The sequence below is a fragment of the Candoia aspera genome, chromosome 4, assembly GCF_035149785.1.
Source record: "Candoia aspera isolate rCanAsp1 chromosome 4, rCanAsp1.hap2, whole genome shotgun sequence".
In the NCBI taxonomy this organism is placed as follows: Eukaryota; Metazoa; Chordata; class Lepidosauria; order Squamata; family Boidae; genus Candoia; species Candoia aspera.
Genome location: NC_086156.1, coordinates 68,415,346 through 68,440,264, shown reverse-complemented (window position 1 = coordinate 68,440,264; position 24,919 = coordinate 68,415,346). Strand labels below are relative to the sequence as shown.

The 24,919-nt window shown below is 39.8% G+C and overlaps 2 protein-coding genes across 6 annotated transcripts in view; one reads left to right on the top strand and one right to left on the bottom strand.

Moving 5' to 3' along the window:
- SH2D4A (SH2 domain containing 4A) overlaps positions 1-13,941 on the top strand; it is a 28,088-nt gene extending 14,147 nt beyond the window's left edge. Inside the window, exons 3-9 of one of the 5 annotated variants that reach the window (XM_063300373.1) lie at positions 715-892; positions 6,477-6,557; positions 7,341-7,464; positions 8,397-8,613; positions 10,626-10,786; positions 12,412-12,632; positions 13,613-13,941. In XM_063300373.1, the coding sequence (XP_063156443.1) occupies positions 715-892; positions 6,477-6,557; positions 7,341-7,464; positions 8,397-8,613; positions 10,626-10,786; positions 12,412-12,632; positions 13,613-13,705 (1,075 nt within the window). In that variant the 3' untranslated portion in view covers positions 13,706-13,941. Of the gene's footprint in view, positions 1-714; positions 893-6,476; positions 6,558-7,340; positions 7,465-8,396; positions 8,614-10,570; positions 10,787-12,411; positions 12,633-13,612 lie in introns of all 5 variants that reach the window. The other 4 variants (XM_063300375.1, XM_063300376.1, XM_063300378.1 and 1 more) reach the window with 4 other exon arrangements.
- Positions 13,942-18,259: 4,318 nt separating this feature from the next.
- Positions 18,260-24,919, bottom strand: part of CSGALNACT1 (chondroitin sulfate N-acetylgalactosaminyltransferase 1) — a 35,988-nt gene continuing 29,328 nt past the window's right edge. The window contains exons 7-8 of the mRNA XM_063301964.1: positions 23,606-23,687; positions 18,260-18,633 (exon numbers count right to left, since the gene is read on the bottom strand). Coding sequence (XP_063158034.1) covers positions 18,350-18,633; positions 23,606-23,687 — 366 coding nt within the window. The 3' untranslated portion in view covers positions 18,260-18,349. The remainder of the gene's footprint in view (positions 18,634-23,605; positions 23,688-24,919) is intronic.

The following is a 24,919-nucleotide window of genomic DNA, read 5'->3' as shown; positions in this document are numbered from 1 at the left end:
GTAATAGTACATTTTTTGCGGGGTGGGATTGCTGACAGGTCCTTGAGGCAGACAGAAGTTCTGTGTTGGAAGTCTCTCATCATATTTTTTTATAACTACAATTATACAGCTGCTGCTGGTTGTCATGTTGGTCAGAATGCAGATGCTGGGGAAGGGGACATTCAGTCCTTTCCTTCAATGTCTAGTTCTAAATCTAACTTCATGAATCTGGTGCTGGCCTAGAGGCCCAGATCTATAATTTTCAACAGCAGCTACCAACAGTTTCAGAGAAATGCCATTGATCTGAACCAGCAGTTTGGGAAGGAAGGAAGGAAGGAAGGAAGGAAGGAAGGAAGGAAGGAAGGAAGGAAGGAAGGAAGGAAGGAAGGAAGGAAGGAAGGAAGGAGTTTCAATTACAATCATATGGGTGTTCTATATAATCCAAATGTGGGGAAGTATCAACAGTGGTTTGTGTGTCTTGGATAATTTAAGGACCAGCCTATATCTGCTTTTTAGAGTGGTAGAGCCCATTTTGTGAGATCATATTGTACCACTTCAGTGCTATACTACATCAAGATTTAGAATATAAAGTGTATATATGAGTGTCAAAACATTTTTTTGCATTAACTCCTATTGCAGTTTCTGTATTTGCAGCACATGCAGGTAAAAAAGAGAAATTGTTTGAAAAACTTGTGTTTCCTTGAAAAATTCTTTTTTTTTCTTCATTTATAGAAGAACCCCAGTGGAAAGAGTCACAGAGGGTTCAATACCATCTCCTCCACAGTTTCTATCAGGCCCCCAACCTGGATCTGAGATACTGCAAGGCAGTAAAACCTTTGTGAAAAGAGATGCACCCAAGAGAGTGGAAAACACAGCAGCTGTTGGAAATCACAGAAATCTAGAATATGTCCAGGTAATGCTCTCATCTTTTCTTACTATTCAAACATTAAAATGAAAGTTAGTTGAGGTGGAAAGAATTCATTGCAAATCCAATGAATTATGCCTTTATGAGCTACTGAGGTCCCCATGAGCACTGAAATGGATCAGGATGTTAGCACTGAGGGAATGGTGAAAGTGACCTTGCTTGTTTGCTGTAGCAAGTTGAACCAAGAAAGCCTCTTTGTGCCAAGGTGCTCATCCTGTGTCCCCTCGCTTTGCAGCCCACAGTTTTAATATTACAGAATGAGGAAGGTATTATACGTACAGGGAATAATCCTTTTAAATGATATGTCACTGAAATTTGATGGTCCTGTTTGCGCTATACACTTGATTGGGTCAGAGGAGTGAGGCTGTCATGCAAAGCCTAAAACTTAAGACAATCAACCCAGCTAATTGAGCTTGGATTTGTTGGGGGACTAAACCAATTTCCCCAAATAATCACTCAACAGAGTTATCTGAAGATTAACTCCTTTTCAACACTGCAATTAAAGGAATATCCTTGAGCGGTCCTGAAAAATTGGGACTTCTGTAGGCACTACATCCTTGTACTTCAGTTTTCAATCCCACCCCCACCCCAAGGCTACACCAGGTTGTACTAAGAGGGGGCTAAAATAACTAGAGAGGAACATTCCCCCGATACCATTGTTTTTCTCCTCTATCCTGGAACAATGTAACGTATACAAACTAGCCACAGCCCTTCTGGCAGGGATTTCTACTTGCTTATTTTTACTTGTATTGAATAGTAGTAATTCATCGGGGTTGAGACTAGACTCATTGCCTTTTAAAGTCTTTAGAACAAGAGCAGGAACTGCTCTGTCAAGAATGGATTTTCAGTGAAACCCCTGAGTAGAACGCATGTGTCTGTATGCTAATGGTTAAGACAAAGGCATGTTTGTCAAGAAGGCTGGTTACTAGGTCACATGGCTGGTAGATAAGGAGGAAACAGGCACATTTATTTACTGGGCTGACAAAAGAAGTTGAATCAAAAACTGGAAGGAAATACTTGAAAAAAGCTCTGAGCTAGTGAGTCTGGAGTACAAGATTATAAGCCTTATAATGGCTTGTCAATAAAGAGTAGAAAATAGAGGAATCTCCTGCAATTTTTTTTAGAAAAAGATTCATTATGTTAAATGTGTTAGTCTTTTTGGTATTTTGCAATCACTTATTTATTTATTTATTTATTTATTTATTTATTTAATCCCTGCCCATCTCCTCCCGTCGGGAGACTCGGGGCAGTTTACATACCCCAAAATAAGCTTACAGTGTGAGCCCCTGGCTCTTCTGGAACATAACTCAATAGAAGGACAGAATAGCATCTCAGTAGCATCTGACTTATTGCAAGATGCCTCCATTCTCCTTTCTGCAATTAAAGAAGCTGGCAGCACCTGGCTAATCATGGCTGATTTTAAAAAGCTGATCAGAGTTAGACCCTTTTAGTAGCTGGATGAGTCATCTCCAGGTAATCCCAAGGCTGTAGACTAAACTAGAAGGTTGGGGAAAACGGGCAACCAGAGTGAGGGTGACTGAGCACAGGGGAGAGCCTTTGTTAGGACTTAAATCGTGGCAATAAGAGCAGTGAAGGAAGCTTACTTCTCTGTCTTATTGCATCTGCAGATAGCTGGCCTGTAGCTCTGTTCAGGGTGACCAGGTCTCTTCTGGGTAAGGAGGGACTGGGGAAGCCCTTGTAGGGCCACTGTGAGAAATATTCTCAGCATATCTCAGATAAAGTAACTCAGCCTGGCTCAGAATTGGATGCTGGCTTGTGTAATGGTTGCCTATTCTAAAACACCATCAGACTCATGAGTAGGAATTCAAAGATATCTGATTTATTAAAGAATAGTATGCAGGATCACAGAGAAAGGTGAGAATGATGAAAGCGCGCCAAATTCAAACTAAAAACCCTAGGTGCAAATGAAATCCCTCCCCCCATAGAATCTTCTCAAGTTCACAATCCCAGGTGCTCCTAACGGTTTCTGATGGTCTGCGGGAAAAGTCCTTGAGCAGAGAAAATAACCCAAACACATTCCATTGTACTGATTTCACATACAGAGCTTGGTACAAGGTCTCACAGCAGCTCCTTCCCAAACAGAAACGCACGTCAGCGCCATGGCATGTGAAACGTTATGATGTATAAACTACATTGAATCAGTGGACATGACAGCTGGGCAGACCCTATGGAGGTGATCGGGGCACATATGAGTTTTTTTATCTGGAAGAGTTTGCGCTGATTACTCCTGAGGAAGTGGACAGGGTCTCCAGAGCTGTGAGTTCTGCCACCAGTGATCTGGACCTGTGCCTTTCCTGGTTAGTTAAAGCCTCCTGGGCAGCAGCATGTGATTGGGTCCAAGTGATGATTAATGCCTCACTGCAGGTGGGGGTGGGGGTATGCTCCCTTCTCAAGAAGCTATCCTTGGATATCCAGTTTCTTTTGTAGATCCAGTGAAACATTTTTTTCTAAGTCATTCTCTTAGCCTGTCAGTTGTAAATCCACTTTTGATACCATCTCTATCTTGTCAGATAATTTCTTTTCTAGATCTGTCATTTCTTCAATATAGGCTAACCATATTTCTTTGAGACAAAAATGGGACATTGGGATGGCAAAACGGGGCAGGACTGGGTGACGGGCTGGATCGGCAAGCAGGAACCTCTCCGGTTTTCTTGGGCTGGGAATCTTGGGATTCCTTTGTTTGCGAGAAGCAAGGCTGGGCTGGAGAATCTAGTGAATGGTTGTCCCCGACAAGCCATTCCTCCTCTGGCTGTGCTTTTACATTCTTTTCTTCCTGCCGTTTCAAGGCAGGAGCCAGTTGACTCACCCTTTGATCACTGCCTATCAGCTGGTCCTGTTTTTTTCTTTTTTAGGTTTCCTGCCAGGTTGAGCTCTGTGGCTTTTTTCCCACCGTTTCTGCTGAGCTCCCCCTCCTTCCACTCAAAGTCAGACTGCATTCTGACAGGATCACGGGAACTTTCAAATTTTTAAGTAAGGTTTTTAAGAAAACGGGACAAAATGCACATTTATATTAAAACTTTAGTCCCCAATAGTGTCCAGTTTTTGAAATCATGAAATTGCTTATCTTTGTTTTGTCTTGTGAAAACCAAAGCAGAATCTATTTCCCACAAAAAGCTGTTTGTTCTTTATAATTAATTCCAAAATCTTACTGTTAAAGTTTTAGTATTCCAATTTTATCTGACCCTTAGTCCATTTATAACTTTCCAAGATCAAAATCTTATTTAGCTTTTTGCTGTTTATTTCAGATTCTTTAAATTCCTGAGCTTATGATTAAATTTTTCTTTCATTCAGGATTGAAGGCAGACTTACCTGGAGTTTTCAGACTTGTCAGTCTGAAGGTCTCTAAGAGCTTAGAAGTAATTAATGAGCAATTTCCAAAAGTGATTAGAAAATGAGGGTTGCGAACTTAGTGTCCTTTAAAAGTCTGTGCCACAAGCAAGATGGCTGTTCCCATTGTCTCCTGGCACTCAAACCTGCAGAAAGCCACTATCCTGTGGTCTTCTCACGGGGAGCAGCCATCTGGAACACATGCGGGCAATCTCCTGTCCTCTCATCCAGAGAGGTTCCAAGGGACTGGTCTACTCACCAGTTCTTTGGTCTTTGCCATGGTCATCAGCTCCACTTTCACAGAGCCATCTTCAGTTTGCCGTACCTCCCATGGAAGTCGACCTCTGGCCAGTAGTTGGGTACAAAACTCTGTGAATATTTTTCCATTGATAAAATATTAAGAACTTTCAACCTATCAAGGAAAAGACGTGTGTGTTTATGTGTGTGTGTGAGAGAGAGAATGAGAGAGAAAAGTGGCCTCTGCAGTAGCATAGTTGTTAATGAAACAAGTACTTCTCTAGCTCAACGGGATGCTTGTGACACTAAGCTCACTCATCTTATACTCAGCTAGCTGGCTGCATTTTCTGATGTGCATCAACCCCTGTGGTCAGTAACTGTTAAATGGACTAGGTATATACAGTTTGACGTAATTTGAGATTTTCTTTTTAGATTTTTTAATTCCGCCTTTATTATTTTTATAAATAACTCAAGGTGGTGAACATACCTAATACTCCTTCCTCCGCCTATTTTCCACAAAACAACAACCCTGTGAGGTGAGTTGGGCTGAGAAAGAGTGACTGGCCCAAGGTCACCCAGCCGGCTTTCATGGCTAAGGCAGGACTAGAACTCATTTTCTTTCTTTCTTTCTGAAAACCAAACATTCAAAAAGAAGCAAAAAACATTCCTGTAAGGGATTGACCCAATGGCCTTTTCCATTTTTCCTTTTGTTATTTTGCTTGTGTTCAGCTGAGTTTGGGTTAAGAATATAATATGCAATGTTACTTCTTCTACTCTTGATGAACTCGAAGGGTTTGCATTTGAATACTTCGATATCAATTTGTTTCTATTTTTCTTAGCTTGCCCTGGTTGCAAAGGACTCGGGACAGCCTATACTTCCTCTCCTCCATTTCACAAAATTCTGTGAGGTAGATGAGGTTGAGAGATAGTAGTTGGCTCAATATTGTGCAATGAATTTGCCAAGTAGGTAGGAATTTGAAGTAAGCAAGATCTACTAGAGGATTTTACTCTCTTGAGTTTCTGAAGAACCACTGGACTTTTTTCTGAAATGTGGTATCTACTGTGTTTATAATGTCCTCTCTAGTCACATATATTTTAGCATTAGTGCTATTAGCACCAGTTTATAAACTTTTAAAGTGCACAGCATTAAAGTCTGCAAATTGCATGCATGCCTCCACAGCCTTGCTGAGTTGCAAGGTGGTTTGTGTGGGTGATGTAGCTCCAAATGGAATCTGAGCCCAGTTTTAATTACCCCTTCCTGCTGAGTCCAGGTTTTATTTGCTTTCTATTTGTGCAGCCAATTAGGTGTTGTTTTTGTATTTGGTAATTGCACACACATCTCCTCAGTGATGCCGGTTCCAGAGTAAAAACTGCGGGTGGTCACAGTTGCGAAGGTGAACAGTAAAAAATAGATGAGTGGAGGAAGCAACTGGAAAATTTCTTCCTCTGCTGCCTGCAATCAAAACAGAAGAGGGGTGGGGGAATGTTTCAGAACAGATCAGGTTCTACAGCTTTGATATTACTCCCACCTGTAAAAGCCACATGCGATTTGATAGCAAATCGGCAGTCACAAAAATATTTGGGATGGGCAAGGTATAAATAGAGTTGGAAGAATGGTTTAGGAAATACTTTGCTGACATCAACCAACACAGAACTAAAGAAAATCTCCTACTATAGATTGGTTCCAAGGCTCCTCAGTTCAAAGATGTTTTCAGTCAATCATGGCTTATTGAAATAAAGATTTCAGATAAAAGGGGACTGTTGCTGAAAATGGGGTTTCACTGAAAAACCACTTAGTGAAAAAATTAGAATATTGGCTCCTAAAGCTTGTGGCCATCATTGTCTATATATGTATGTTAATGCTCAGAGTATGAGATATAAACAAGAGGATGGTGGGTGCTTTCTCTTTTTCCACATGCTATATGTTAAAGTGGGAATAATTTGAGAAAATTGACGTTTGTTTATTCCTATCTCATTGATGTTTTAGGCTTCTGTGACTAAACTGAGAGGTGTGGAACAGATATTGGTAAACTGTAGCCCTAATTCAAGCAGATATAGTTTTCAGCATGTAAGGAAACAAAGCAAATCTCTTTGGGCATATACAATGCAAATAAAGTTTTGTCTTCACCTCCAGTTGGCATATCATTTTTCTGAATGCAGATCCAATGCAAATGCAGTTGTCACCTTTAAAAAAACCAGCATGCACACATGTAAACACTCAAGCTTACATTTCCAGATGAACTTGTTAGGCAGGGTGGCATGGAGGCGCTGTGAAAAAGAGACTTTAAACAAGCTTTGTCTTATTACATTTACCTGGGGAAACATGAGAGTTCAAAATTGGGGGAGATGTGTATATTTGAATCAGGCAATAACATTTTTTTTCAAAGACAGGTAATTTCTAGTATTACTGATTAACATACATTATGTTCTTTTGACACAAAGATGTTCAGCTCATACAAGAAAAAGTGCTAGCTACCATTGAATGGAGGTATTGGCTTATAAAGTGGCTTGCACAGTAGCATATTCTTGGTCCCAGAGCAGCCTTCCCTCATCTGCTGATCCTCAAAATGTCTTGGAGATGAATCCCCATCCTCTCCAGTCATTGTGGCCAATTGAACATACCTGGAGGTACCAAGTCAGGAAAGGTTGCTCAGCAGAGGAGCTGGAGAGCTAATTCTCATCTGCAATTTAAGTTTTAGTTGAATCACCAACCAATGACAGCATTCAAAACCTATGGCTATGATAGGATCAAGTGCTAAAATTGTTTATAAAGTCAAAATGTGAATTATTAGCATGGAAGAAAATTATTGGTACATTAAATGAAACCATTACCTTTGTCTATCTATGACAGAACAGAGAAATGCCAATGAAGACAACCATCACTGAGACCAGAGCAGCAGAAGAAATAACTCTAGATCATACTGCTGAATCAAATCAAAAACTGGACAAAGAAGATCCTGATTGGCTGGAATCTTGTATGACACACTAATATTGGCCCTTTTATGTTGCCTTGCCTATAATTTTGAATGGAGAAAGGATTTACAAGGCCAATGATACAAAATAATGCTCTAAAATTTCAACTGTAAGGGTTATATGTTACATTTAGCAAAGGCTTTTTTAAAAAGGAAGTGCTTGGTATCTGTCTTTCTAAAAATCTGTTGTAGAAGCAGTAATGTTGGCTCTCTGTTGGAATAATGAAGCTTCACCTTCTGTTTATGCCCCTGCCCTTTATTTGTAAATAAAACCCCTCAAATTTTACACAACACTGTTAGGCCTCCAAGGAATCCACCTATCTGCGGAGCTGTGCTGATCAAGTCAAATGCCAAGGCGCAGCACAGAAGCACTGATCAGACTGAGGGCACTTCCATCCCTCAAGATTTCCACTGCAGTTTCCATTCCCTGATCCCTCAAAAGCATTGTGAAGCTGGTATGTGATTCTCGTCACTCATTGCCAACCTCAAAACATGGAGTACAGTATGATGATGATGATGATGATGATGATGAGAGAAAGGAGCTGGGAGGTGGGGTTTTCCACCAATGGAGGATGGCCTGCCCAAAAGCTTTGCTGAGCTGCACTGCTTCAAAAATAAAGAAGGAAAGGGAAAGTAGGGGGCAAAACAGTTTGTCTATACAGTACAGAGCAGTGAATCCAGCAACAGACTGGCTATACTCAGGAGCTGAGCCAGCATCATGAGAACAAGCAAGTTCAGAGCTGATTCTGAACTGCTGTAAAGTCCCATGTGGAAGTGCCTTCATTATGGAAATTCATTCATGCAGCAGAATAATGTTACACGTGGTTTATTCTCTCTGGCTTTCTCCCCCTCATTGGCATGATTTCATAATTCCTATGGGTGCTTCTAGATCTTGAAAAAAACGACTGGGTAACAATGTTCTTTTCCTATTTCAGTACGGAGGTCCAAAGCAGCAGATGAAAGGCGACGATCCCTTGCCAAGCATGCACGAGATGACTACAAGAGGCTGTCATTACAGGGCATCCACAAAGGCAAAACAGCTGATGTTTCCAAGGCCTTTAAGAGAGGGGAGCAAAGAAAGCCGCTTCCCCCACCTCTGCCACCAAAGCCTAAAAACCTCACAGCCAAAAGAGCTAATGGGAAACCAGACAGGTGAGTAACTTGGAGGAGGGTTCACTGTACTGCTGAGGAAAGCATGTACAGCCCAAGATGGCTCTGCTGAATATCACCTTTCTTCCTTTTAGAATTGCTCTATGAAATTGGACTGGGGACAATAAGCCTTGCCTGTTTAAATGATTTCATTGGATAGTTTCATTACATGGTATGAAAACCAAAAGGCTTTAGGTTAAGCCAAGGCACTGAAGAACCAGTTAATGCCCTCCCATGTATGCTGGTAGCTTGGGCTATTTAATCTTACATTTTTTGTACAAGATATACAGTGCTGACTATTAGCTTATATGGTTTTGTTTTTTTTTAAATGTATCTAATTTGGGGCTGGATATATATTTTCATACGTTCTCACATATGGATTGTCAGTTGTCCTACCTCTAGGGATCCCTACATTAACTTTTCCAGATATCCTACATTAACATTTGCCGATCCACCATTTACTCTTGGGACATCTTCTCATGTTTACTAGTTTAACCTGTTGGTAGGTCATATTCTAAGAATGTCTTCCCACATTAACCTGTCAGTAGCCATACTCTAGGAACCACCATTTGGGCTACTCACATTTACCATCAATGTCCATCAGTGGACCACATTCCGAGACTGCCCCTTTGGGCTACTCACATTTAGAGCCCTTTTTCTTTTATGTTCATTTGAGCAAACTGTGAGTATACAGTGTAAGAATCAAACCATGTTAAACTCCTTTGTTCCTTTTCTTTTACTTTATTAAATGAAAGATTACAATTGAGCACTTAATGGTGAAAAGTAATTATGAAATTCATTATCATAATATAAAGCTGGGAGGGGAAGAGGGGAACAAAAAAGGAAGACAAGGATTAGGGAAGGTCCTCAGAGATCTTCCCAGGAAACTTTAAATACAACTATTGCTTGTCTCCCATCTGAGACAGTCTTGATCTCTTCACAGCAGGTCTGATGGACAGCTGCTGGGTAGAACAGGGCCTTAGGTGGCTAGATACTTTGTTCTGGATATGTCTCTCCTTAAACCATTTAGGGTACATCATCATAATTTCTGATACCTCCACATCATTTTTACTGATTCTTTACCACACTTCTTCATGTATGAACCATTCTGATGTTCTTTCTTTGCCTTCTTAGTTTTTCCATTTCCATGCACGTGGGAACTGGTTGTCTTTATCTATGTCTTGGTTATATTGCTTTCTCCTGCTGATAGTGGTTGGCTACAATTTCTTATGTGGCATTACTCTAGGTCTGATGCCCTCTTTTCACATCTATTAAGAACTATTAACTTCTTGTAGAACTTTATTTCTCCTGCAAAATCTAAAGAAGTATGAAAGGTGAAGACAGAAAGAAGACAGGGGAGGAAGGACTCCTGCTCTCTAAGACTGATGCTAAAGTAAAGCAAGGCTTCATGTTTAACATGGAGGCTGTTAGCACAAGCAAGGCCTTTGGCTTGTCACAACAAGCCAATTTACATGTAAAAGCAAGCTTCTGCTTCACATTTTCTCCTTTCTTTTTTTTGGTGATGCAGCTTGGACATGCAAAAAATGCCAAGCAAATGATTGTCACAGTAGTGATAAGGAGGAACACCTTCTGCTTAGGAAGAGGTGCCTCCACAAAAATGTATTGGTGAGTTCAGGATTTATTGATTAAACAGGTTATTTATGGGAAGAAAGGAACCATGTTATGTAATTTGGGAGAGCAGAAAAAGTAATAACCATGTTTGTAACTGCTGCAAAAAAGATTGGAAGTCACTTCTTTAAATATTTTTATTTTTCTTGCTCTTTTTCTTTGACTTTTACTGTTTTTCACTTTATCTTTTCTTATCTTTTTCTCTTTTCTAATTTTCTCTTTACATTCCTGTAGTTTTTAATCCTGTACAAAATTCTTTTTCAATATACTTTAGTCTAAAAATTAGTGTTTTATGCACATTTCCTAATGATTGATTTTTCTTTTGCATTAGAACTGAACTTAAATCCAGCAAAATATTTAAACCACCTATTCTTTTGCCATGGCAGAAAACAGACATTACAAAGATCTATCTCCAGTTCTACTCAGGAGAATATCATTCAGTGGTTTAAAGAAGAGCAGTTCAATCTCCGAGCCGGCTTTGAGAAATCAACAGATCAGATAGCACCTTGGTTCCATGGTACGGGTATTGACCTGTCTCAGTCAAAGGGTATGAGAATTTGGCCTGAGAGGCAGTGCAGAATGGAACATTCACAGGTCTACTGACACTTCCTTCTCTCTTAATTGTGCACCAACTTCTCCCCAAACTGAAGACTTATATTGCACAGACATACTGATGTACTGTTCAGCTTTCCTTATTATTTTATTTATTCATTCATTCAATTGATATTGCTGCCAATCTCAAACTAGTGACTCTGTTCTTACCACAGATACAGAGCTACACATTGCTTTAAAACTTGTACTAAGTTATCTGGTAATGCAACTGATGTGATTCCAAATATTGCAAGCATAAAGGAATTCCATCAGACACAAGAATATCATGCCCCATTTTTTCCTGTCTAGAAACAAGTTTACATTTCAGACATGGAAATTCAGGGAACTACCCAAACTAATACAGAAATGCCTCATTCATGTGAGGAGAAAACAAAGGACTATTTCAACAAAATAAAGAACACTTCTATCAAATTTCCCCTATTTAATATGCTAAACCAGGATGTTTCAGTGCCTATCAGAAAGATTAGATTTATCAGCCATCCAGTTCTTAAAATAGGAAGAAAAATCCTGTAAGGTTAGAATAAAATGCCAGTTATTTTTTTAATAAGGAAAAAGTGTATACAGTAGAAATAGTTAACAAGTCTCTAACTCTATCATCAGGAAGAAATAACCTTGTTTAAAGTTACGAAGTTATTGACTTATAATTACAATATTAGTTGTAATTATAATATTACAAGTACTATAATAAAATATTTCCACCCAGAGTCACTAGCTGAGATGGGCGGCTATAGAAATCAAATAAATAAATAAATATTTCAGCTGGCTGAATCTTTCTTGGCTGTCATAAATTATGGGTCTATGACTATAATAAACCTCTCTCATACAAAAGGTGCTATGAGGATTAGTATCTGTAAAGTGTTTTCAGCACTTGAAATATGATATATAAATACTGGTGATTATTTTACAATAAATAATCTCCTCCTAGGCCAGGATCAACCATGAGCCTTGGAAAAGGGGAAACTATATGTGAAAGATCAGACCTGTAACTTCAACACTGCAGCACTGCAGATGAGAGTAACAGGTTTTCTGTCTCATGCTGCAAAAAGTACAAGCCCTATCATATAATGAAAGTTCTTGTTAAGATTCTTTCAGGGGTTTTCAATTTTTTTCAACCTGTTTTTAACCTGTTAGTTTAAAAAAAAATTAAAAATTGGAACCCCTGCCACCTGCCTCTCAGGCCGAGAGTGACGAGCCATCATGAGCATAAACACCTCCTATGTAGGTGGGGCTTCTGAATGTCAGCTGACAAGCCCTGCCCTTTCTGCCTTTAAAAAGTGCTATGGATGCCCCTGCAAGTCTGGCATTCAAGAGAAGTGTTTTTTGCCCTTAGTCTCCCACAGAACCCCATCAAGCTCTCATGGTACTCTAGGGTTCTGCAGAACAGTTTAAAAAAACCTGCCCTGTGGCATTAAGACTATGCAACTGGGAAAGTGGTTACGTGAATGAAAACTCTGGGCTAACAAGCTATGGCAAAGATTGAAGGTTAGTCTGTTCTTTTAGGCCATATTTTCCATATAACACACAGAGTCCTGATTTATATTGCTTTTGTTTTGAGAACAGGTATTTTAACCACCAAAAGAGCAGAAGAACTTTTAGAGGGTTTGGCACCTGGAAGCTTTCTCATCCGGGTCAGTGAAAAGATCAAAGGCTACGTTCTCTCATATTTGTCAGCAGAGGGCTGCAAACATTTCCTGATAGATGCTTCTGGAGATTCGTATAGCTTCCTTGGTGTCGACCAACTGCAACATTCAACATTAGCTGACCTGGTTGATTATCACAAGGTGGGTCTCTCTTATTTTTCAGCACATTCTACGCCAAAGTTAGAGGTTTCTCACGCATGAAATGTTCTTTCTGTAGGACTTATACAGTACAAAGGCAGGGTGCCCCATGCAATTCTTTATTTGTTTTAAAGGACAGGTTTGAAATTATCCTTACTGCTTTCAACACAAATATGTCTCTTTCAATCCCACAGCTACAAGCCAGTCAGAAGGCAAAATGCCTATTTAATCTTTTCTCTGGTTGTTTATTCATTCATGTAATGCTCTTGCATACATACAATATCTGATGAGGGCATTCTGGGAAAACCAAAAAGGATGGCAACATGTCAGCAACTGTCAGTAAGTCCATAGCCAAGTGACTGAGCATATGGGCCAAGTGACAGTTTCCCTTAACTCCAATAAGCTCCATGAATGCCAGGTCTGGTGACCTGCATTACCTACAGGGCCAGTTCTGAAATACTGTTTTGCAAATTCTCTGTGGTCATTTTTAAATTGGGGATAATTGAGCTATGAAGAATACATATTGCCTAGTGTTTGTGATGTCTTGATGGTATCATCCCCCTTCCTAGTTCACTAAAGCTATTTTGGAATTGCTTTTTTAAATGTGTGGTAAGATAAGGAATAGAAATACAGGGGATGCATTGCAGCCATTAAGAGAAAAAAACAGTCAGAAACAGAGAGCTTAAAATCTAGGTAGATAGTTAATTTGGTATAAATTAGATCACTTGATGTGTACTTCAGATTTCAGAACTAAGCTCCAATTCAGTGGGGTGAGAAACTTGCCATGACTGCTCTTAAAATTTTAATTTTTTTTTAACAAGTGTATTAATACAGTTTATCTTGCTACCTAAAATGCTTTGAAGCCAGTTGTAATTAAACTAACTCATTAATAGAAAATTAAGTACTAATTTTACTGGGGTTTAGATCTCTGGGATAGGATTTTAGAAGAATGAATTCTTATCTGCAGTGCCCTTCTCTTTCAGGATGAGCCCATCACATCTTTGGGGAAGGAACTCCTTCATTACCCCTGTGGACAACAAGGACTGTTACCTGATTATCTCGATCTTTTTGAGTGATATTTGGTCCGCTCCACCATATGGAGGAAGCTAATGGAATGGGCAAGTGCCGACATGGAGCCAGAACCCTTTAGTTATTACAACAGTTGCTTAACTGCAAAACTATGATACAAGTATGTTTGAATAACAATAAATAAATACAACCAAGCAAAAAAGAAATAGGAATCAAAATCCTAAAGAAAGCAGCAAAAGAATAAAACCACCATGATAGGCAATTGTGGTAATAAACTTCCTTTGTTCAAATTGAAACCTGACTTTATGAGTTGCTGTTAATGAAATTATATGGAACCATTCCAAAGAGTAATTGACATTTCTGATACATTCTTGAAAGAATTGTATTGTTGAGGAAAGCCACAAATGCAGTAGTAGTTAGAAGTGTCTTTATGACTTCTGAGAGGGTGTCATGACCTCGCTGAAAGGCACAAAGAGCCTCACAACGTAGATCATGATCATAAAGGAATAGAGGAAGGAGATAATTAAATCAGAGATTTAAACAAGCACCCAAAGCACCCACACCCATGGACTCATATACAGCCGAAAAGAAGGGCTTCCGATGAGCAGAGATAAGCTGCACCTGGTGCCCTGGAGGACCCTCCGGAATCAAGAGGACAAGGGAAGACACCGGGAAAACGCCCACGCAACCATCAAGGCACCCATCAAGAGGGATTAGGGACAATGAAGGGTAGAGAAGCACCGGACCCCGAAAGAGGGTATAAACAGGGCGCTTCACCACCGCAACCCCGTTCCCGTTTTTCGTTCTGTCAGCTACCATTCCAATAAACCGGAAATCCCTAATACCCATTAAGTGAGTCCGTGTCTTATTGCGAAGCAAGCCTGACCCTGACAGAGGGTGGCTTTCATCAGCATGATCCAATGGTGAGTATAAGCATGTCTGTAGAGTGCTATGGGTGCATCATAGTTTCCAACTGTTCGCTTCTTTCTTGCAATATTCTCTGCTAAAACAACATCCTTGGTTAGTCACAATGTTGTTTCATATGGAGTTGGTGGGCATTCCTTTAAAAATTGTTAGAAGATATGGAATAGACCAGAACTCTTCACTTTCAGGTCTTTGGCCTAGTTCTTTTGAAAATGAGTGTTTGCGTAGACTTGGCAGGTGGGTGGGGGGGTAGAGAACCAGATACATTTTTGTTCTAGCATGGATGCATATAAATTTGTAAGCAGGGGTACAATGTGTCCCTGTGCTTTTTCTTCCCTTTCTTTGCTTCCAAGCTTACCAGGACAGATGGGTCTTCAGTTGAAGAAGCCGGTCAATGATGGACAAGCACAGTAAATAGACAGCAGAGAGAGGAGAGCTGTTAGCAATAAACACTAAAGTATGGCAGTTGGTACCAAAACCGTGATAGCATAAAAAATAAGTATTACAAGTGCCCCCGCATTTTGCCATTTTCTCTGAAAATTTTAGAAATAAATGTTCTTTGTAACAGTACAACCACAGCCATTGCCTATTCTAATTGTGCTTTACTTCTTCGATTTACTTGAAAATAATCTCAGCTAGATCAAGAGAAAAGCACTTATTTGTTCTAATAGAAGCAGAGGGACTAAAATATTGTGAAAGGCTATATGCATTCTACAGGCAGAATTGGGACATGTCCCAAGTTTATTTTTCTAATCATCAGTTTTATCTGATTGTAATATTTAAATACATCTGGAAAATACACTTCTACTTTCATCTGTGTCTCTATTTCATTGAAGCTCCACTTTCAGGCACATTTTCCAAAGTTCAAATATGTAAAAAAAATGCAAGCTGAATTGGCAAGTATATTAAAATCATAGTGTAATAGTATAGCAGATACTGTATTATATTGGCAGAATGGCTACCAAGTCAGAAGGTTACAGGAACTGATGGAATACACACTGAAATATGGCAAGCAGCAGAAGGTTCTAACCAAGTTGTGCCAGCAAATCTGGAGAACAACACAGTGGCCAACAAATTGAAATAGGTCAATCTACATTCCAACACCAAAAAACGGAATGTGCAAACTATCGCTCCATATCCTCAGTTTCCCATGTTACCAAAATAATGCTTAGGATCATCCAACGCAGATTACAGCCCTATGTGGAAAAAGAGATGACAGATGTTCAAGATAGCTTTAGAAAAGGCCGAGGAACATGAGACACTATTGCTGATGCACAATGTATAATTGAGAAAGCCAAAGATGACCAAAAAGAAGTCACTATGGCTTCATTCACTGTAGAAAGGCCTTCCACTGTGTCAATCATGTCAAGCTGCGGAAAGTGCTCATAAAAATAGGAATCCCAGAACATCTCTTTGTCTTCATGAGAAACTATATATACAGAACATGGCAAAAAGGGGGGCTTCAGGTTGGCAAAGGCGTGCAACAAGACTGTATACTCTCCCCTTATTTATTCAACCTACATGCTAAATATATTTTAAGGGAAGCTGGACTGGAAGATGAGCATGGTTTTAAAACTAGAGGAAGAAGCATCAATAACCTGTGCTATGCTGATGACCCTAACTTGATAGGTGAAAATGCAAAGGAACTTTGGTGTTGGAGCCAGTGGGAAGCCAGTGGGAGTGTTTAAGTCTTCATCTGGCCCTTAATTTTCTCTGCAACCTTCTTTCCCAATTGTTTTTACTTTTTCTCCCAGCTGGATTAAGATGCTGTGATTTCATATGCTGGTTGATGCATAGAGATGGCCTGTTCATTTGAGCTCATTTGACCCTGTATGTGGGGCATATGAACAACTTCATGACACTGACCAGTGGAGCTACTTTAGCAGTATGTCTGCGGAGCTAGGAAATGGCTGCCATTTTTGAGATTTTCCTGCCGTTGTGTTTGATTGATCAATTACGTGCCGTCAAGTTATTTTTGACTCCTAGAGGCCACATAGATTTTCTTCAAGATGATCTATCCCTAACCTGTTCTTTCAAGCCTCCCAACGATACACTCATCACCGTAACTGAATCCATCCAGCTTGCTGCTGGTTACCCTTTGTCTCTTTCCTTCCACCTTTCCCAGCATTAGTGCCTTCTCCAGAGAGCTGGGTCTCCACATAATGTGCCCAAAGTAGGATAATTTGAGCCTGGTCATTTGTGCTTCACGTGAGAACTCTGGGTTGATTTGTTCAATGATTCATTGGTTTGTTTTCTTGGCTGTCCATGGTATTCTAGAGTGGCTTCCCACTGGCGCTCTCTTCTAAGTGCCCCAGTGCCTTGCCTTTGCCTTACAACAACCTGCATTTATCTTATAAAGAGTAGTTCTACCTGAAGCATTGTATAAAATCATAGTGAAGGACTGAGGGCAGGGCACGACAGTTGTGCAGTGAAATAGGTGGAGTTACAAACAAGTGAACAGATGACCCTTTCATCTGAACTTTCATGTATTTCTTATTTGTTAGGCTGAAATGGGTCTGTCCACTTCCAAAGCTTATGGATTCTTATCCAAGAAATATAGTTAAATATCTCTCTATAGATATATAAAGTTCATATACCAATTACTTTTCACTACAGTTGTTAAATGAGAGGCATACTTAGCGGTAAATCTATTTGATAAAGTGAAATCCATTTGTAAAGTGTCTCTCTTCTGTATTACATTGTGTTACTTTCAGCAAGTTTTTACGTTTAAATAGAAGCAAAGTTGTACAAAATCAAAAGTGTGTAACTGAGGTCAAATAAACTAATACTTCATAGCATCCAAGAGCTAGCAACTATATGACTTAATTCACAGTTTAAACAAATAGAGCTTTTTTATTTTTTAACTGGGGGAATATATTTTATAGTTTTAGATTCCATACAGATATATAGTATGTCATGTCTTTGTCCCTTTTCAACTTTAGGTATTAAGCATTCTACCTACCCCAAATCCATCTTTTTAATCATTAATGTAAAATAGAAACTGATTGTATTTTGTTCTATCAGGTTTAAGATTGCGTATGTTACTTCATTTGAGTCTTACAGAATTTGGTAACTTCTCCAGAATATGGCTTCTGGAACATAGGAGTGTTTGACTTTCTTTGAACAGCTTCAAGTCCAGAACGTATGTGGCCCAGGCCAGAAAGAAATATTTATAAGTTCACTCCATATGGCTCATCCAGTTTCTCACTGAACAGGGCGTATAAGTGTGATCAGGTGTGGTTATGCAGAGGTATATACGGAGCACAGCTAGAACTGATACAGTCTGTTATCATCAGTCTCGTTTGAACAGCTTTCTTGGTGTTCCATCTCCACAGACATTCCCATTCGTGACAATTCATAAGCACCTGGCTACCCACCTGCTAAAATGTAACACTTTGTTCAATCCAATCATATATTGACTGAAGTTGGAAAACCAAATATGAAGCAATTGCCAAAAATAAATGGTGCTACAGTACTTCCCTGGTGAAATGTTGTATTTCAGCAAAATGCATTCATCCTTCATCCCTCTGTGTGGCCCCAAATCTCTTCTGGAGATTGGGAGCCCATAGGGCTGGGGACGAAAGGCAAGGGAAACCGAGAGAAGGCCTGTCGTACCAGTCGAAATTCATTTGTACAATACTCGGTATCACAAGCCTAAAACGTTCTGAAGAGCTCTGCAGGTCCAGGAATTTCCTCTCCCCCGAAACTGTTCTTAGAGGGCCATTCTAGGTTTGACTTTTTTGCTTTGTGAAAGACCCATTTTGGCTTCACACATTCCTACTGTTTGCTTTTTGTTTGTGGCGATGAGCTTCAATCTCCCGTTGGAAGACCAGCAAGCCTAGCTGGTCATGAGAAGCTTCATTCATGGCTTTAGACTGGATGCACATCTTATACTGTTCTGGGGTCAGCTCATCCAAGCAATGCTTTTCGTGCCAGAGGTGGAAAAGGCCCCGGACTGGTGTCCTGATCACCATGAGGTTGCTGTGAAGGTATTTACGGTACAGATGTACATCTTCTCCTCCCCATCCTTTAATGCCAAGATCAAATCCTCCTAATGAGAAAAGAAAAAGAGAGTATATTTACAATAAATAGAGAAGTGAGGAAGTCCTTGACTGAAGAAGAACTACAGTTTAGGCAAAGTCATTTTGCATGCAAGCATCCATGGGTAGGCAAGTATTGATGAAACATGCATTGCAATGTCACAACACAAGTATGAAAGGGTAGAGCTTGTGTTGTGCTGTCACAATATATTTTTCACCATTTTGGTACCACTGTGGTTTAGGACTAGATGCCTGTGCTCTGCATGCTGCAATTATTTCAGTGATTTCTTATCCAAGTACAGATAGTCCTTGCTTACCAACTCATTCAGCGACCGTTCAAAGTTACAACGGCACTGAAAAATTAGACTTATGACCGGTCCTCAAAGCTGCAGCCATTAAAGCGTCCCTGCGGTCATGTGATCGCGATTCAGGTGCTTGGCAATCAGCTCACATTTATGACGATTGCAGTATCCTATGGTCACATGATTGCCATTTGTGACCTTTGCAGCTGGCTTCCAACAAGCAAAGTCTATGGGGAAGCTGGCAGGAAGTTGCAAGTTGCAGTCACAAGACATTGTGCTTAATGACCCTCTGCGATTCACTTAACGACCACAGCTGGAACTGAAGGAACTGATGTTGTAAGTTGGAGTGGTCACATGACATCACGCTTAATGACTGTGCTGCTTAGTGACTGAGTTACCAGTCCCTATTGCTGTCAGTAAGTGAGGACTACCTGTTTTAACAAAACCATCATGTTATATCAGCCCCCAAACATCCCCCATCTCTCTCTCTTTACTTTCGTTAAAGAGGAAAAAGAGACTTAAGGATATTATTTTGTTTTGAAATATATCTTTGTTGTTTTCTTTGTCAATGTATATATATTTGGCAACAGTTCACATTCCCTCACATTTTAGGGACAGAGGAAAAAAACTACACATTGCTGCTAATACACAATATAGAACAAGTAGTCAAAGTGGACTGGCTTTTTGCCATACTGAAAAAAAATAATATCCTGTTGGATATCTGAATGTTTGCTTTGGAGCAACAATAAATAGATAACCCAGTAGAAAAACTGAATCAGGTATTGTTAAAAAAAAAAAGAGGCTAGAAGAATGTTATGTTGTGTTGTTTATTCGTTTAGTCGCTTCTGACTCTTCGTGACTTCATGGACCAGCCCATGCCAGAGCTTCCTGTCAGTCGTCAACACTCCCAGCTCCCCCAGGGACGAGTCCGTCACCTCTAGAATATCATCCATCCACCTTGCCCTTGGTCGGCCCCTCTTCCTTTTGCCCTCCACTTTTCCTAGCATCATCTTCTTCTCCAGGGTGTCTTGTCTTCTCATTATCTGGCCAAGGTATTTCAGTTTTGCCTTTAATATCACTCCTTCAAGTGAGCAGTCTGGCTTTATTTCCTGAAGGATGGACTGGTTTGATCTTCTTGCAGTCCAAGGCACTCTCAGAATTTTCCTCCAACACCACAGTTCAAAAGCATCGATCTCCCTTCTCTCAGCCTTCCTTATGGTCCAGCTCTCGCAGCCATATGTTACTACGGGGAACACCATTGCTTTAACTATGCGGATCTTTGTTGTCAGTGTGATGTCTCTGCTCTTAACTATTTTATCGAGATTTGTCATTGCTCTTCTCCCAAGGATTAGGCGTCTTCTGATTTCCTGACTTCAGTCAGCATCTGCAGTAATCTTCGCACCTAGAAATACAAAGTCTTTCACTGCCTCTACATTTTCTCCCTCTATTTGCCAGTTATCAATCAAGCTGGTTGCCATAATCTTGGTTTTTTTGAGGTTTAGCTGCAAGCCAGCTTTTGCACTTCCTTCTTTCATCTTCATCATAAGGCTCCTCAGTTCCTCTTCGCTTTCAGCCATCAAAGTGGTATCATCTGCATATCTGAGATTGTTAATGTTTCTTCCAGCAATTTTAACTCCAGCCTTGGATTCCTCAAGCCCAGCATGTTGCATGATGTGTTCTGCATACAAGTTGAATAGGTAGGGTGAGAGTATACAGCCCTGCCGTACTCCTTTCCCAATCTTAGAGCAGTCTGTTCTTACTGTTGCTACTTGGTCTATACAGATTCTTCAGGAGGCATACAAGATGACTTGGTATCCCCATACCACTAAGAACTTGCCACAATTTGTTATGGTCCACACAGTCAAAGGCTTTAGAATAGTCAATAAAACAGAAATAGATGTTTTTCTGAAACTCCCTGGCTTTTTCCATTATCCAGCGGATATTGGCAATTTGGTCCCTAGTTCCTCTGCCTTTTCTAAACCCAGCTTGTCCATCTGGCAATTCTCACTCCATGAATTGCTGAAGTCTACCTTGCAGGATCTTGAGCATTACCTTACTGGGATGTGAAATGAGTGCCACTGTTCGATAGTTTGAACATTCTTTAGTATTTCCCTTTTTTGGTATGGGGATATAAGTTGATTTTTTCCAGTCTGATGGCCATTCTTGTGTTTTCCGAATTTGCTGGCATATAGCATGCATTACCTTGACAGCATCATCTTGCAAGATTTTGAACAGTTCAGCTGGGATGACGTCGTCTCCTGCTGCCTTGTTATTAGCAATGCTTCTTAAGGCCCACTCAACCTCACTCTTCAGGATGTCTGTTTCTAGCTCAGTGACCACACTGTCAAAGCTATCCCTGATATTGTTATCCTTCCTATATAGGTCTTCCGTATATTCTTGCCACCTTTTCTTGATCTCTTCTTCTTCTGTTAGGTCCTTGCCATCTTTGTTTTTGATCATACCCATTTTGGCCTGGAATTTACCTCCGATGTTTCTAATTTTCTGGAAGAGGTCTCTTGTCCTTCCTATTCTATTGTCTTCTTCCACTTCCACGCATTGCTTGTTTAAAAATAATTCCTTGTCTCTTCTGGCTAACCTCTGGAATTTTGCATTTAATTGGGCATATCTCCCCCTATCGCTGTTGCCTTTTGCTTTCCTTCTTTCTTGGGCTACTTCTAGTGTCTCAGCAGACAGCCACTTTGCCTTCTTGGTTTTCTCTTTCTTTGGGATGTATTTTGTTGCCGCCTCCTGAACAGTGTTGCAAACTTCTGTCCATAGTTCTTCCGGGACCCTATCTACTAAGTGCAGTCCCTTAAATCTATTCTTCACCTCCACTGCATATTCCTTAGGAATATTAGTGAGCTCATATCTAGCTGATCTGTGGGTCTTCCCTAATCTCTTTAGTCTGATCCTAAATTGCGCAATAAGAAGTTCGTGATCGGAACTACAGTCAGCTCCAGGTCTTGTTTTTACCAACTGTGTAGATGTCCGCCACCTTTGGCTGCAAAGGATGTAGTCAATCTGATTTCGGTGTTGTCCATCTGGTGAAGTCCATGTATAAAGCCGTCTCTTAGGTTGTTGGAAGAGAGTGTTTGTTATGCAGAGTGAGTTGTCTTGGCAAAATTCTATCAGTTTATGTCCTGCTTCATTTTGTTCTCCCAGACCGTGCTTACCTGTAATTCTAGGTGTCATTTGACTGCCCACCTTAGCATTCCAGTCTCCCGTGATGAAAATAACATCTCTTTTAGGCGTGTTGTCCAGTAGGAGCTGCAGATCCTCATAGAACTGCTCTACTTCAGCTTCTTCAGCATCTGTGGTTGGGGCGTATATTTAGATCACTGTGATGTTAGATGGCTTGCCCTGAATTCGAATTGAGATCATTCTATCGTTTTTTGGATTGTATCCAAGCACTGCTTTAGCCACTTTACTATTAATTATGAAGGCTACTCCATTTCTTCTGTGGTCCTCTTGTCCACAGTAGTAGATCTGGTGGTCATTTGATGTGAAGTGGCCCATTCCAGTCCATTTCAGTTCACTGATGCCCAAAATGTCTATCTTTAATCTTGACATCTCACCAATAACCACATCCAATTTGCCCTGGCTCATAGATCTTACATGCCAGGTTCCAATGGTGTGTTGATCCTTAGAACATCGGATTCGCCTTTCACCACCAGCACCGTCGGCCGCTAGCCGTCCTTTCGGCTTTGAGCTAGCTGCGTCATCACGTCTGGGGCTAGTTGAGCTCATCCTCTGTTCCTCCCCAGTAGCATTTTGACCATCTTCCGACCTGGGGGTCTCATCTTCCGATGGTATACCGACATATCTCTGGTTGTACTGATCCATTTAGTTTTCACGGCAAGAATACTGGGGTGGGTTGCCATTACCTTCCCCAGGGATTGCATTTAGTCTGACCTCTCTGTCATGACCTTCCCGTCTTGGGTGGCCCTTCACGGTTTAGCTCATGGCGTCATTGAGGTGCTCAAGCTACAGCACCACGACAAGGTAACGATCCTTTGCTGAAGAGAAGAATGTTATAGTCCAAACCAATTTTGTCAGTATATAATAAAAGTCAGACATGAATTATTTCCAGGTTTATGGTCAGAAAGTACAATATTTTATAGCATAGAGATACAGAATATGTACAAATAATATCGCTGAATCAATTTGTAAACATATCCACCTTATTTTCAGTATTTTCAAGTTAACAGTTTTGTTAATTTATTAATAACAGACTATGGATCTCTATGAAATTATTATGAATTCAGAAAGTGAATATTAATTTAAAAAAAGGTTGTTAGGACATTTTTAAAGTTATGACAAAACTATCAAGTTACAGCAACAGAAATTGGGAGAGAGAGTTCTGGAAATGGATTTGGGAGAACATTCCCTTAGAAATCCTGTTTCAAGGAAGTCTACATCTGAGATGATTTCATGGATTTTTTTTTCTTCCTTTCAATAGGTATGTTTTATTCAACCAATGACAGATAGTGAGGATAGACTGATTTGCTTAAATATTAAATATGCTAATTTTAAGGGAAAAGTTAATTCAAAGTGATTGTGTGGCTGTGGACACCTTCCCCATATCAAGGAACAGCCTCAGATGGGTCAGAAACAAACAAAACAAAAGACATGGTATTCTGGGACTGATACCTGGCAAATTTAAGCAAGCATAGTTACTTACCAATATTGATATAATCAGATCGAAACTGACAAGTCATTCCAAACCCAAAGTCTCTCCAAAATCCTGTCTCTTTTTTTATTACCTGGAAGAAACAAGTGTATATTTTAGCTACAATTAAATAATCCTCCTTTGATCTAATCCTTATTTTTAGCTCAATGCAAATCTGCACTCAGTCTCGTAATCAATGAGGCACCTCCTTTAAATTGTTACACCTCTTCCCCTGCCAGTATAGATTTATAAAAATCTGACAATTGCTTTTTCTAGAGATAAGACTTGCTCATTATTTTTGACATTGTTTTTTTCTGCCCCACTGGAGAAATAATAGGGGAAAATGTTGGATTTTAGCATAGTAATGAGTAAAAGGCAGCGGTTTGCTGCCATCCTTTTCTACATTGTTGCCACTACAGAAATGTAGAAAGGAAGACGAGACTTTCTCATTTGGATATCCCAGTGGATGAGAATGTGATTTCTTTTTTAACTTCTGAAAAATTATGGTGGCAATTAGTGCAGACCGCATCCGTATTATACCCGTATTGCTTTAGGGGGAAATTGTGTCTGAGGAATTGAGCTGCATTTGACAGCCCTGAAATAATATCCACTGGGGCTAAACTCAAGACCATCAAACTGATCCATCGTTCATTCCCAGACTTCAGCTCTCAGAAATCTTTGCATCCTAACTGGTATACTGTATATTGCATACTTTTTTTAGAATCTGAGATGTAATGTGACCAAGAAATAGTATCAAGCTTTAGGTTATTCAAAGATAACCTAACATTATATGTTTATTTATATCCATATAAAGCTCTTCTCTAGACCTAACCCATCCAAAGTGACAAACGGCAAACATGTTTTTATTTTTATTTTTTTTTTAAATTAATGAAAGCAATAGAGATAGTAAATTAATAACAACTGCAAATAAAACTGCTAGATTTCATTTCCTTTAAACTATTATCATTAAAGCTACTAAGTGAAATGAGAGAGAAAAGAGTGAAGGAAAAAAAGAAAAAACCCAATCGTTCTACAGTTTCAAAATAGTAATAGTATATTATACTGTTCAATTTTTAAACAGTGAGTTATATCTAAACTATAGAAATATGCAAATAAAAGGTAAAATAATGTATTCCAATGCAATTTTAAAATAGAACAATACATAATCTGTTCAGCCAAGTATTTTAAAAAATCAATAAAACACGTATCAATTAGTCATTTGTAATCAATAGGCTTCCAAGGCCATTTTAAATGCTGCCATTAAGGGAGGTCTTCTGCAGAATCATCAGGAATTGGTGGCCATCACTGAAAAAAAACCCAGTCTGA